We start from the raw sequence: 14,071 nt of genomic DNA on the forward strand, positions 1-14,071 counted from the left end.
TCCAAACCTTTTTTCTTAGCCCAAACCTTCCCGTTTTAAAGAAAAGTTCCTGGAGCAAAGCATGGACATCGAAGACATAAAATACTGTTCGGAATATTCTGTGAATGAGCCTGAGGACAGTGATGGTGATGATGGCGATGGGAATGATGAGGAATGGAAGCCAACAAAATTAGTTAAGATGTCCAAGAAGAACATCCAAGGGGTAGGAGGCAGCTCATCTCTTTCAGGAGTTCTGTTCATTAGTCTTCACTGCCAGTGAGAATGTGCCAGCCCCTCGATCCCATTCAGAGGCACTGGCTCCATTGGGCAGAGGGGCGTTCATTGGGCAAGCTCTATATGGAACCCAGGGCTAAGTGAGAGGGCTGCCTGGGTGCACAGAGGGGTTCTTTTCATGTTTTCAGATTCTTACCCAGTCTGAACAGGTAGTAGTGTTCTATACCGTCTCATTGAAACTGGTTCCTGTGTGATCATAATAACCTTCACATTTTTATAGCACTTTACAGTTTATGAACTATTCTCATGTTACCTCTTTTCGTTGTCACCAAAAAAAAAAATCCAGTGAGGTGTTTATTGTTTGTATTTTACAGCTGGATCTGAGACTCAGGAGAGTGAAATGACCTTGCCCAGGGACATAAAACCAAGTGAGAGTCAGGACTTGAAATCAAATGTTCTGACTCCCAAGTCCAGTTTATTTCTACCACACCATGGTCAAATCAGTAAAAACCTCAGACCAACTTTAAAATCAAACAGACCAAAGTTAAGGCTAGTTAGGAAAAATCTGACTTTGAGACATGCTCTTTTTACTTACTGGAGAAGGCAATGGCACCCCACTCCAGTACTCTTGCCTAGAAAATCCCATGGACAGAGGAGCCTGGTAGGCTGCAGTCCATGGGGTCTCTAAGAGTCAGACACGACTGAGCGACTTCACTTTCACTTTTCACTTTCATGCATTGGAGAAGGAAATGGCAACCCACTCCAGTGTTCTTGCCTGGAGAATCTCAGAGACGGGGGAGCCTGGCGGGCTGCCGTCTATGGGGTCACACAGAGTCCAACAGGACTGAAGCGACTTAGCAGCTGCTATTTACTTACACAATGACAATCCTACATATTTACCAAACTTAGATGTTTTATGTTGAAACACTAACTCCCCAGGCCTTACAGTTCATTACTACCCCAACTGTGCCCTGCAGCCACATTCCACTTAAAGAGAACAACTCACAAATTACCTTAGCTGGATTCCTAGAAGGTTACTCAATTTCATTAGCTGATAGCGCACCACTGGGGAAATGAGCCTTGTATAGCCACAAACACCAGAGAGAAGCAAATCATGAGAACTAGACCATTGTGGCATTAAGTCATTTGCAAAGTCATCAGGAATGCAACAAAGTCACCATGTGCTCTTGGTGGAACTAAGAGCTCATCCTTAGCCTCAGAAAGCTTATAATCTAAATGGGAAAACAAGACAAAGAAATAGGAAGCATCATAGAACCTCGGGGCTTCCCAGGTGGTACAAGTGGTAAAGAACCTGCAAGAGACATAAGAGACACGAGTTCGATCCCTGGGTTGAAAAGATCCCCTGGAGGAGGGTACGGCAACCCACTCCAGTATTCTTGCCTGGAGAATCCCATGGACAGAGGAGCCTGGTGGGCTATAGTCCATAGGGTCACAAAGAGTCAGACATCACTGAAGTGACTTAGCATGCATGTACACATAGAACCTCAACCTACTCATCTCAGGGACATGGATTGAGGGGCCTTTAAGAGTGACTATAAAGCCAAACCAAGTAGATAGAGTTTAAGGACATGCCATGAAAGAGATGACTATTGCTGCATTATAAGACAGAAAGGGAAATACAGTCTTGGGAGACCATTTTCTGGCACAATGAATAGCATATTGCAAAGTCTTGATAGTAGAGGTAGTAGTGTAACAGAGTTGGGACATTGAGAGAAAATGGGGCAGAACATGTCTTTCATTCATTTACTCAGCAAACATTTATGCTGTCTACTGTGATTGAAGTGGGCATGAGCTGAATGTTGATGAAAAGGTCAGCCAGGTAATAGGAAGCAAAGATGAGAAGTACACACAGAAACAAATGGTAGAGGACCTAAAGCTCTGGGAAGGAGTTTCCAAATAGGAAGCAAATATGGGTATACTTGTCTTTGAGGAATGTCTATCACACACACATACACAAGTATATATATATGCACTATTGCTATAAGCTTAAAAAAGGAAATATGAAAGTATAGCAAAATATTGCAAGTAAGTAATAATTGTTATCAATGATAAATCCTATGTCTAAAACACTGAGAGATGATTCATTTCTAGGCTTTTCTCCTGATTTTATAACTTGAGAATATAATTGGGCTTTAAGGGGGGCAAGTTGACAATTGAGTTTCTCCTTTTTGGTGACCTTGAAGTATAATGGATGCTGTGACTGCTCTTTCATCGGACTGCTTGTCAGCTTTAGACCTTGATGCTTTGCATGAAGGCCATCCTGATTGTTACTGTTGCAACACAGCTGAATCACTAGGTATCTGGATAGGAGGCTCAGCAAGCACCAAACTGATGACTTGTCCAAAGCTAATGCTGAAAAAATAGGTTTCCTCATTCAGCTGTGTTTCCTATATTTACTAAGGAGATGTCAAAGGATAAAGAAGTGATAGCTTAGAAGCCAGGTAGACATGAGTTCTGTCTTGACTTTGCCACTGTTTAGTTGGTTGGCAATCTCTCTGGGCCTCAGATTCCTTATTTATGTAATAAAGGGATGAGACTAGACTAGTGATACATAAGGTCTCTTCCAGCACAAATAGCCTGAGTTAAAGTTGTATATATGGGTTTTGTTGTTGTTTTTAACACGTGGGTTTTAATAATACCACCTTTATATGGTATTATATGGTGTCCGAGAAGTTAAAAGAAGGAATATATGTGAGAACACCTTGTAAAGGATAAAATGTCATGCAGGTATTGGTATTAAAGCACTGTAGCCACTATTACAAATATTCCCATTTGTCCCCTTTGGCAGAAAAGAAGGAGCAGGTATTCTGGTCTCTAGTAATAAAAGAATGGAGATGAACTGGGATGGAGTGACTTGTCCAAGGGCATGCCAAGTATTGAGTATAAGACTAGAGCCCAAGTCTCCTAATTCCTAGCCTAGTATTTTTATGTTACAATTTTTACCAGTTTTTATCATTCTGAGATATAATATAGCACTAAAATCAGTGCTAGAAGAATTATAGACTCTAAAGAAATAATTTTCAACCCTGGTTGCACATTAGAATCCCTCAGGGAGCTTTTAAACACAGGGAGCCTGAGACCCCATGTCCAGATATTCTGATTTAATTAGTCTGAGGTGGGACCTGGCCATTTTGAAAAGATCACCAGAGATTTCTTATGTGCACATGGACATCACCAGATTTCTTATGTGCACATGGACATCACCAGATGGTCAGGGTTGAGAACCACTGGCGTAAAGGAACCCCAAAGGTCTTTCATCTCTACTTCCCACTCTATATAAAGACTCTCTATTATAGTGGTTCCCAATTATGGTGTTGGGACATGCTGGTTGGTTGCTAGCAGTTGTGGTACACACACATGTGTGTATATACATATACCACATACATCATATTTGAGGTTATGTCTGTGGCAAGGTCTTGCTCCCTCTCTTATATTTTGATCCCTGTTTGGGAGAAAACAGGATGAATTTATAGCTAGTGCACATGGCATTCATGTGAATACATCTAACATGTATGTCATGACTGTTCTATAATACCACTCGCTGGTGTTTATCTAGCTTCTGCTTGCTCGAAAACAAGCAGTCTACTAGGGGGAAGCTCACAGTCTCCCAGGGAATCCCACTGTATTCCAAGTGGCTGTTAGAAAGCTGTACTTTGTTGAGCTGAAGTGTGCTGTCCTATAGATCATCCCAATGAGACTTTGGCTATGTAAAAGTTGGCTTGTTTTTCCTTATAACAACCCCTCAGATACCAGTCTCCTACCATTAACCCTGTGGATAAAATGAAGACACATGGCCTGGGTAATAGAGTGTTTTTTGAGGCAGATAGATAAATGTGTAAATGGTCAGAGGACCATACCCAATATATAGCAATCAGTGGATCAATGTCATTCTGGTGAGGTATCTCTCGGACATGTCATAGAACGCTGTCTTTTGCTTTGTCTTATTCAAAGGAGTGAAGCTGGGTTTTGTTTTGTTTTATTACATCCAGTGTTGGCAAAGGTGACTGAGGTGGGCATTTCTGTCTGCTGTTATTAAAATGTAACTTGGCATACCTTTCTGGAAAGCACCTTGCAAATATGTATCAGAAGCCTTAAAAATATTCCTATAGGCAGGGAGGATCAAAGAGAGGGGACATATATATACTTATGATTGATTCATACTATTCACGGGGTTCTCAAGGAAGAATACTGAAGTGGTTTGCCATTCCCTTCTCCAGTGGACCATGTTTTGTCAGAACTCTCCACCAGTATGAAAAGGCAAAAAGATATGACACTGAAAGATGAACTCCCCAGGTTGGTAGGTGCCCAATATGCTACTGGAGAAGAGTGGAGAAATAGCTCCAGAAAGAATGAAGAGGCTGAGCCAAAGTGAAAACAATGCCCAGTTGTGGATGTGACTGGTGATGGAAGTAAAGCCCAATGCTGTAAAGGCAATATTGCATAGGAACCTGGAATGTTAGGTCCATGAATCAAGGTAAATTGGAAGTGGTCAAACAGGAGATGGCAAGAGTAACACTGACGTTTTAGGAATCATGGACGGGAATGGGAGAATGTAATTCAGATGACCGTTATATCTACTACTGTGGACAAGAATCCCTTAGAAGAAATGGATAGCCCTTGTAGTCAACAAGAGTCTGAAATGCAGTACTTGGGTGCGATCTCAAAAACAACAGAATAATCTCTGTTTCCAAGGCAAACCATTCAATATCACAGTAATCCAACTCTGTCCCAACCACTAATGTTGAAGAAGCTGAAGTTGAATGATTCTATGATGACCTACAAGACCTTCTAGAACTAACACCAAAAAAAGATGTCCCTTTCATTGTAGGGGACTAGAATTCAAAAGTAGGAAGTCAAGAGATATCTGGAGTAACAGGCAAGTCTGGCCTTGGAGTACAAAATGAAGCAGGGCAAAGGCTAACAGAGTTTTGCCAACAGAACAACACAAGAGACGACTCTGCACATGGACATCACCAGATGGTCAGTACTGAAATCAGACTGATTATATTCTTTGTAGCCAAAGATGGAGAAGCTCTATACAGTCAGCAAAAACAAGACCGGGAGCTGACTGTGGCTCAGATCACAAACTCTTTATTGTAAAATTCAGACTTAAAGAAAGTAGGGAAAACCACTAGACCATTCAGGTATGACCTAAATCAAATCCTTTATGATTACACAATGGAAGTGACAAATGTATTCAAGGGATTAGATCTGATAGAGTGCCTGAAGAACTATGGACAGAGGTTGTAACATTGTACAGGAGGTGGTGATCAAAACCATCCCCAAGAAAAAGAAACGCAAGAAGGCAAAATGGTTGTCTGAGGAGGCCTTACAAATAGCTGAGGAAAGAGGAGAAAGCAAAAGGCAAAGGAGAAAAAAAAAGATATCCATCTGAATGCAGAGTTCCAAAGAATAGCAAGGAGAGATAAGAAAGCCTTCCTCGGTGATCAATGCAAATAAATAGAGGAAAACAATAGAATGGGAAAGATTAGAGATCTCTTCAAGAAAATTAGAGATACCAAGGGAACATTTCATGCAAAGATGGGCATAATAAAGGATAGAAATGCTATGGACATAACAGAAGTAGAAGATATTAAGAAGAGGTGCCAAGAATACACAGAAGAACTATATAAAAGAGATCTTAATGACCCAGATAATCATGATGGTGTGATCATTCACCTAGAGCCAGACATTCTGGAGTGCAGGTCAAGTGGGCCTTAGGAAGCATCACTATGAACAAAGCTAGTGGAGGTCATGGAATTCCAGTTGAGCTACTTCAAATCCTGAAAGATGATGCTGTAAAGTGCTGCCTTCAATATGCCAGGAAATCTGGAAAACTCAGCAGTGGCCAAAGGACTGGAAAAGGTCAGTTTTCATTCCAATCCCAAAAAAGGACAATGTCAAAGAATGTTCAAACTATGGCACAATTGTGCTGATCTCACATGGTAGCAAAGTAATGCTCAAAATTCTCCAAGCTAGACTTCAACAGTACATGAACCAAGAACTTCCAGATTTTCAAGCTGGATTTAGAAAAGTCAGAGGAACCAGAGATCAAATTGCCAACATCTCATTTGATCACAGAAAAAGCAAGAGAATTCCAGAAAAACATCTACTTCTGCTTCATTGACTATGCTAAAGCCTTTGATTGTGTGGATCACAGCAAACTGCTGAAAATTTTTCAAGAGATGGGAATACCAGATCACCTTACCTGCCTCCTGAAAAGTCTATATGCTGGTCAAGAAGCAACAGTTAGAACCGTACATGAAACAATGGACTGGTTCCAAATTGGAAAAAGAATACGTCACAGCTGTTTATTGTCACCCTGCTCATTTAGCTTATATGCAGAGTACATCAGGCTAAATGCCGGGCTAGATGAAACACAAGCTGGAGTCAAGATCGCCAGGAGACATATCAAAAACCTCAGATATGCAGATGACACCACCCTTATAGCAGAAATTGAAGAGGAACTAAAGAGCCTTCTGATGAGGGTGACAGGAGAGTGAAAAAGCTGGCTTAAAACTCAACATTGAAAAAGAGATCATGGCCTCTGGTCCCATCATTTCATGACAAATACATGGGGAAACAATGGAAAGATTGAGAGACTTTATTTGGGGGAGCTCCAAAATCATTGGAGATGGTGACTACCCATGAAATTAAAAGACACTTGCTCCTTGGAAGAAAAGCTATGACCAACCTGGACAACATATTAAAAAGCAGAGATATTACTTTGCTGACAAAGGTCCATCTAATCAAAGTTGTGGTTTTTCCAGTAGTCATGTATGTATGTGAGAGTTGGACCTTAAAGAAAGCTGAGCGCTGAAGAATTGATGCTTTTGAAGTGTGGTGTTGGAGAAGACTCTTGCAAGTCCCTTGGGCTGCAAAGAGATCAAATCAGTCAATCTTAAAGGAAATCAGTCCTGAATATTCATTGGAAGGACTAATGTTGAAGCTGAAACTCCAATACTTTGGCCACCTGATACGAAGAACTGACTCATTTGAAAAGACCCTGATGCTAGGAAAGATTGAAGACAGGAGAAGAAGGGGATGACAGAGGATGAAATGGTTGTATGGCATCACTGACTTGATAGACATGAGTTTGAGCAAGCTCCGGAATTGGTGATGGACAGAGAAACCTGGCATGCTGCAGTCCATGGGGTCGAAGAGAGTCAGATATGACTGAACATAATGTATGGCTGATTCACACTGTTGTATGGTAGAAACCAACACAACATTGTAAAGCTATTATCTTCCAACTAAAAATAAATTTTTAAAAATGTTCCTTTCCTTCAGCCCTGTAATTATACACCTAGGTATTTATACTAAAGAAATAGTCATTGATATGTAAAAAGATTTATAAATCATTTTTGAGCATCGGACTATGTATCAGGCCCTGCTTCTAGGTGCTGAGGATAATAAACAGACATGTCAGATCCTTGGCCTCATGAAGCTGAAGACATTCTTGTGGAGAGAGACACATAGTGACCAGAAAACAAAATAATTTTAGATGGTAAGAGATGAAACAAAAATAGTCAAATCTTAGAGAATGATGGGGTAGGAAAAGAGTACTTTGGAAGAGTGCTTGGAAGAGGCCTCTCTAAAGAGGAGATATTTAAGCTGAGATCTGAACAAAGTGAAGGAACAAGCCAGGAAAAAATCAGAAGAACATTTCAGGGAAAGGAAACCGTAACTGCAAAGGTCTCAGGGTAAGAATGATCTTGTCTTATCAAGGAGCAGCTGAAAAGGTCAGTGTGGCTGGAGGATATTAAGAAATGAAAGAGTGCAGTGCAAGGGCAGGTCAGAGGGGTAATCAGGGCCCTTGTCAGTCATGGTAAGATTTGGATTGTATTTATATACCAGGATATTTGCTGTGTGTAACATGATTTATAATGGTAAACAATTTCTTTCAAAATAATCTTAATATCTAACATTAAGTGACTGATTAAGTAAATTGATATTTCCACATAATGAAAGGCCATATGCAATTGTTAAATATTAAAAATCATGGTTTTGATTTTCAGATTTTATAGAGTACTGTATATTATTCTCATAATAAGGAGGGGTAGGTGTTTTAATGGTTTCTTTTACTTTACAACTACAGAACAATGGTGATGGTTATCCATATGAAAGAGAGTTGAGGGCTTGAATTTAACTATAAATGCAGCATGAATACACAAAAATGGCAAGCTAAAAAATGTTACTGTGATTTTAGGACTCATAACCAGAACTATTGAGTTCATAACAATGGAGGTGTTTCTCTCAATCTACTTCACAATGGTCACACCACATTTAGAAAGTTATGCTCATTTCTGGGTGTCACAATTAAAGATGAACTTGGACAAATTGATATATAGCTAAGGTGCTGAGAATTCTTGGAAACCATGTCATGTGGTGAATCATTGAGGGAGCTAGGTATATTTAGCTTTGAGAGGATTTGGACAGAGTGGGACTGGGGAGTGAAGATGATACTCAGGGTTTAAACATCTGTGCTGTGAAAGTGGGGTTAAACTGATTTCATGTCATTCCAGATGGCAGAATTGGGTCCTGAGGTCAGAATTTATATAGAAACTGTTATCTCAGGATAAATAGATCATTGGATAATAAGACCAGAGATGTTAGAGTGGGGCTTCATACATCAAATCAGGCTTTAAGTGGTCACTGAGGTCTCCTCTGACTAATCCATCATTCTGTGAGCTCTGCCACCTATATTTGTTCCAAGTCAAACTATCCTATTTTCTTCCACCATTTCTCTTATAACATCACTTCCTGTAATGCTGGTCACCCGCCGCTTTTTGTTTAATGCCCTCTTTATGAAACACGTGCACACAGTGAACTCCTGAATGTGTGTGCAAGGAAACATATTGATAAAATGGGCTTAATATGTGGAAAGCACTTGTAACAGTGCCTGGCATATGTTAATATAAGCTATTACTACTGTAGCCTTTTTAGTAAGGGTGAAATGTGGCACTGTGATGAGTATGGATCAACTGTGGCATATCCATAGAGTGAAGATGCATGTAACAGGAGCTACATGCATCAACAGATTTGTGGTAAAAGACACACATGAATAAGCATCTAATTCAAGAGACTGCCCCTGAGAGGGAGGGAGGTGAATGGGATCAGGAAAGGGTAGACAGGAGGCTTCAGTTGTATCTGTTTTTTACTCATCAAAGAAGGACTGGGGGGACTTCCCTGGTGGTCCAATGGTTAAGATTCCACGCTTCCAATGCCAGGGGCACAGCTTCCACCCCTGGTCGGAGAGCTAAATCGCACATGCCGCAACTAGCCAAATTGAGGATTGGGAACATGAGTGGGGTTTTTTTTATTGTCTACACTTTTTATATGCCAAAAATCCCATGGACGGAGGAGCGTGGTAGGTCCATGGGGTTGCAAAGAGTCAGACATGACTGAACAACTTCCCTTCAAAATAGAATATGTTATTTCAAATGGGATCTGACTGACCCAGGTATAGTGAAGCAAATTTCTTCACTTCTTGTGATTTCTGAACTCCAAATTTCTGCCTGACTTTCTTTCTGACAGCCATTTCACACTGTTGACTCGAAGCTTGCTGACGCCTCAAGTCCCTAGACCTTTTTTGCACAAACAGCCTTTTTTGTGTATGTGTGTGTTTTCAGGGTTTTTGTTTGTTTTGGGCCCAGTTGCGAGTGCAGGTTGTAGGATCTTAGTTCCCTGACCAGGGATTGAACCCAGGCCCTCAAGCCCTCAGCAGTGACGTCTCAGAGTCCTAAGGACTGGACTGCCAGGGAATTCCCTTCACAAACTTCTTTTAAGCCAGATTTCCACCCATATTATATTTATATGGCTGATTTGGGGGGGAACCTAAATGGTAGACTTACATTTATCCCTGCTATAACTTTTCTGTCTACTTCCAGCCCATGATTCCAGCCTGTCAAAATATATTTATATTGTGATTCTGTTATCTTACATATTAATCATCCTTCCAGCTTTATGTCATTGTTACCGCTGATGAATATGCCTACCTTGTAGACTGGCTATGAGACTCAAATGAAATTTTGCATTTCTATATATGAAAGTACTCAGAAAACTGTAAAGTGCTATACAGATGTAAATTATTTTATTTCATATCATCAGTGATTTATTAAAATGTTGAATGATTAAACTGCTGAAGACAAAGCCGAGACCAACACTAAACAAACTAGAAATGTGAGTTGGATGCAAGTACAGCTGGGTAGATCTCAAGACACTGAGCAACTCTACTCAGTTATTAAATCTGTCTAACTCTACTCCCATCCAGCTCGCAGTCCTTCACTTTAGCCATAAAATCATCATGAAAATCTTTGTCAATTGCTCTGCATTATTATGGTACCCTTCCAATCTGTCTTTCAAGTATATTATCCCAAAAGTGTGGCATGACTTGTTCTTAGAAAACCTATGGTGGTTCTTGGTGATCATTGTTTTACTAAAGAAGAGAGGACTGCAAAGATAGAAGTTTTTCATTTTTTCTAGAATGACTTGCGAATGAAGGGAAGGTACTTCAAACCTACTCTTCTGACTCAGTAATGTTTCTTTCTACAAACCTGTTTTGCAGTGTTCCTGCAAGGGCTGGTGTGGGAACAAGCAGTGTGGGTGCAGGAAGCAAAAATTGGACTGTGGCGCAGACTGCAGCTGTGATGCCACAAAGTGTAGGAACCGTCAGCAAGACAAGGTAGGATCAGTGCTGTCACCCGTCACCATCCCTTCAGATCTCCCAGAAGTCTGTGCCCTTTTCTTCCACCTTCAATCTTGAAACCTGGAGTCTCCTACTCAGCCCTTCCTACCCTCCTTCCCCCTGAACCAGAAAAAAGCTATTTCATTTCTCAGTCCTTCTTTCTTGCTGCTAGCCTGTCCACACCACCCCTCCAGAAGCCACAGCCCCTCCCAGAAGATTCCCAGATATGCAGTTCCTCACCCCCAGCCTTGGCTATAAAATTTCTATGCAATGTCTAAGGCAGGAACAGGGAACCAGAGAGCAAGCATTTACAGGCATACAGCCACACAGGATCAAACTAGTCAGGAGGCTTAGCTGGAATTGTAAGGGCCACGTGCTGAGGTAGCATGTTCCAGGAAAGAAGTTAATCCTTCTGACATCTTGAGATATTAGTTACTTAGACCTTCGCCATGGGTACCAGCTATTCCATGGCTCTAGGAAAAGACCCACAGGAACTTGGTCTTCCTAATAAGCACTGTTCATGAGCCAAGCTGACTGTAACGGTTCTTACATTGCTCCCGGGAATAGCAAACTCAGGTGAACAAAATGTGCAGGAGACGGGCAGCACCAGGAAGATCAGATCCCCGTCCTTGCCTTCTGCCCACCTGTGCCCACGAGCAAAAGTTCATTCCTACCGCTCTCCATGTAATACACAAGAATTCCAGCAAGACTAGTTCACCATGCATTTCGAAGTTTTGCCCTGGGTCTTCTATTTAAAAGACTTCTAGGATAGGTAGTCATTAGAGAATTAAAATGACAAGCTAGAGGTCAGGCTAAGAACTGTAGAAGTAGCATTATAGAAAGACCTTAAGGGTTCTCTGTTCCCATGTTTTTCTCAGTTTAGGTTCTAGAGTCCTACAATGGCTCCAGGCAGAGGATTATGGCCCAACTCAGTTTGACCCCGTGCCAGCCAAAGCAGCTTGCTCTTGTTTATTTATCAAGTTTCCTCTAAGAATTTCAGTTGTAAAACCACTGATCTAGTCCAATACTGCCATTTTACAGAGAAGGAAACTAAGGCCCAGAGATAAGCCTCAGTGACTCGCCTGATATTATACAGCTGGTCATGGTGGCTAAGATTAGACCTCAGGCTTCCTGACTTTTAATCCACTTCAGTTTCCATGACAACAGGCTATAAATCTAATCCAAGCTCTACCACAGAGTCGCCTTGTTACCTAAGCAACTCCTCTCTCTTGGCCTCAGCTTCCTCTCTGAAAGGAAGACTGATACAGGCAACACTCTGCAGAAATGCTAAAAAGGATAATGTAGATTGTGGAGGGGAGAGGATTAATGGAAGAAATGGCCAAGGCTCAGCCTTGTTTTAAACCTTGCCTCGTGATGTGTCCTGTGCTCTCCTCTCCAATCCTTTGCCTTCAGAGGCTTCCTTTGAGCATTGTGAGCCCCGCCCAGCAGGATCACCCTAAGACTTGCTTAGACTGTCTGATGAGGCTCTCAGAGCTGGTACCTCACTGGCTGAAGGGGAGCAAACCAACTATGTAACCCTAGGAGCTGAATTTCTAACATGCCAGTCTGCTTGGTTCTCAGGATAGCCTAGGCACAGTTGAGCGGACTCAGGATTCTGAAGGCTCCTTCAAACTGGAGGATCCCACAGAGGTGACCCCAGGATTGAGCTTCTTTAACCCTGTCTGTGCCACTCCCAACAGCAAGGTAGGTGGGCTAAAAGCCAGGTGTTTCCAAATATATCAGTGTCCATCTCTGCTTTAGCACTGACAGAGAGCTGTGGGGTGGGGAAGGGAAATAAAGGTATAATCAGCTTGCTGAGAATTGGGCATTGGCTAGAGTGTTTTCTTCAACAGAGCAATTTGGGGGGTCACCTCTGGGAGTGTGCTAAGTATTTGTAGTGGCTAGGCTGTGCTGAGCCTCTGAACCCAGCCCAGATCTAGTCACAGCTATCTTTGTCCTTCCTAGATCCTGAAAGAGATGAGTGATGTGGAGCAGGTGCTGTTAAAGAAGACGGCTCCAGCTGCCTCCCTTGGCCTCTCAGAGTTGAAACATGTAGCAACAGAAACCCAAGGAAATAAAGCTCCAGGGAAGAAAAAGAAACGAGCCCTGGCCAGCAATACCAGCTTCTTCTCTGGCTGCTCCCCCATTGAAGAAGAGGCCCACTGAAGATGGATTCATCATCTCTGCCCCAGTCTGACCTGGGAGATGCATTCAGGTTGCGGCCAGAGGTGTTTTTTAATGACTCCTCTTGATTTCGGACTCCTTGCTGTGAAATAAAGGAACGACACATTACTGAAAAAGGGTGTCCAGCACTACCAGCCCCGGACTACTCTCCTCTCCAGAAGGGTGCTGAGCTACCTGCTGAAGAGAGAACCAACTCTCTTCAGAGACCTTTCTGGTGACTCATCAGGAACGAGTCTTCAGTACAATCTAGCTCTTTCCTCCTCGTGAGCAGTTAGGGCTGTCTCCAGATGGGAATGAGGCTGAGGCTGTCTTATCTCAAGGTTGTCTCAGCTTAATGGCAGAGCCTGCTCTGTGTTGGAGGCTTGGCACAGATCCTTCATGCCACCTCCAGAATGGGGTTGGGATCTTTCCTGTCTCTGGATTTCAATGTTTTAACAGCACCGTCAGTTGTCTTTCATGTTGCTCGGAGGTAAATGAAATCTTTTTAAATGTTAATGTTAAGTAAATAAATAAATCTTAGTCCATCTGCTGTTTGGAAAGACTCTTCTGTGCCAGAGGGAGAAATACAATTTCAACCCGAGTTCCTCCACCCCTAGGAATGCTATTAAGGAAGCTGGTGCAAGTGCCCAAACCTCACCGCCTTGTAGCAGCGCTCTTCCCCCAAGGGGTATGTGGAGTGCAAGCCATGTGTCTTCATGTTGCTGTTATCTCAGGAAGTTAGAATAATGCTAGCAAGGCCAGTGACCTGAGCTTCACTGGAGAGCCTGCCTGACCTTCAGATTTCGGGGGAAGGAACCGTATTTACTAAGCATCTCCATGTGCTTGCCACAATTTTATCCGCTCCTCAAAAAAACATTCAAGGTGAATAGGTCTCATTTTGCACATGAGGAGACAATACAAAGAAGCTGTCACTTCAATGGTCACAGAGTTAGTAATAGAGCTATGACTTGAACCCAGATGTGGCAC

General features: G+C 42.1%; 1 protein-coding gene across 3 annotated transcripts in view; it reads left to right on the top strand.

Annotated features, from left to right (window-relative positions):
- The window catches only part of KIF4A (kinesin family member 4A), a 128,896-nt gene extending 115,267 nt beyond the window's left edge, over nucleotides 1–13,629 (top strand). For all 3 annotated transcript variants that reach the window (XM_020882985.2, XM_020882988.2, XM_020882986.2), the window contains exons 28-31: nucleotides 20–202; nucleotides 10,802–10,918; nucleotides 12,503–12,625; nucleotides 12,887–13,629. In XM_020882985.2, the coding sequence (XP_020738644.2) occupies nucleotides 20–202; nucleotides 10,802–10,918; nucleotides 12,503–12,625; nucleotides 12,887–13,087 (624 nt within the window). In that variant the 3' untranslated portion in view covers nucleotides 13,088–13,629. The remainder of the gene's footprint in view (nucleotides 1–19; nucleotides 203–10,801; nucleotides 10,919–12,502; nucleotides 12,626–12,886) is intronic.
- The last annotated feature ends 442 nt before the right edge of the window (nucleotides 13,630–14,071 follow it).

Source organism: Odocoileus virginianus, chromosome X, assembly GCF_023699985.2.
Source record: "Odocoileus virginianus isolate 20LAN1187 ecotype Illinois chromosome X, Ovbor_1.2, whole genome shotgun sequence".
NCBI lineage: Eukaryota > Metazoa > Chordata > Mammalia > Artiodactyla > Cervidae > Odocoileus > Odocoileus virginianus.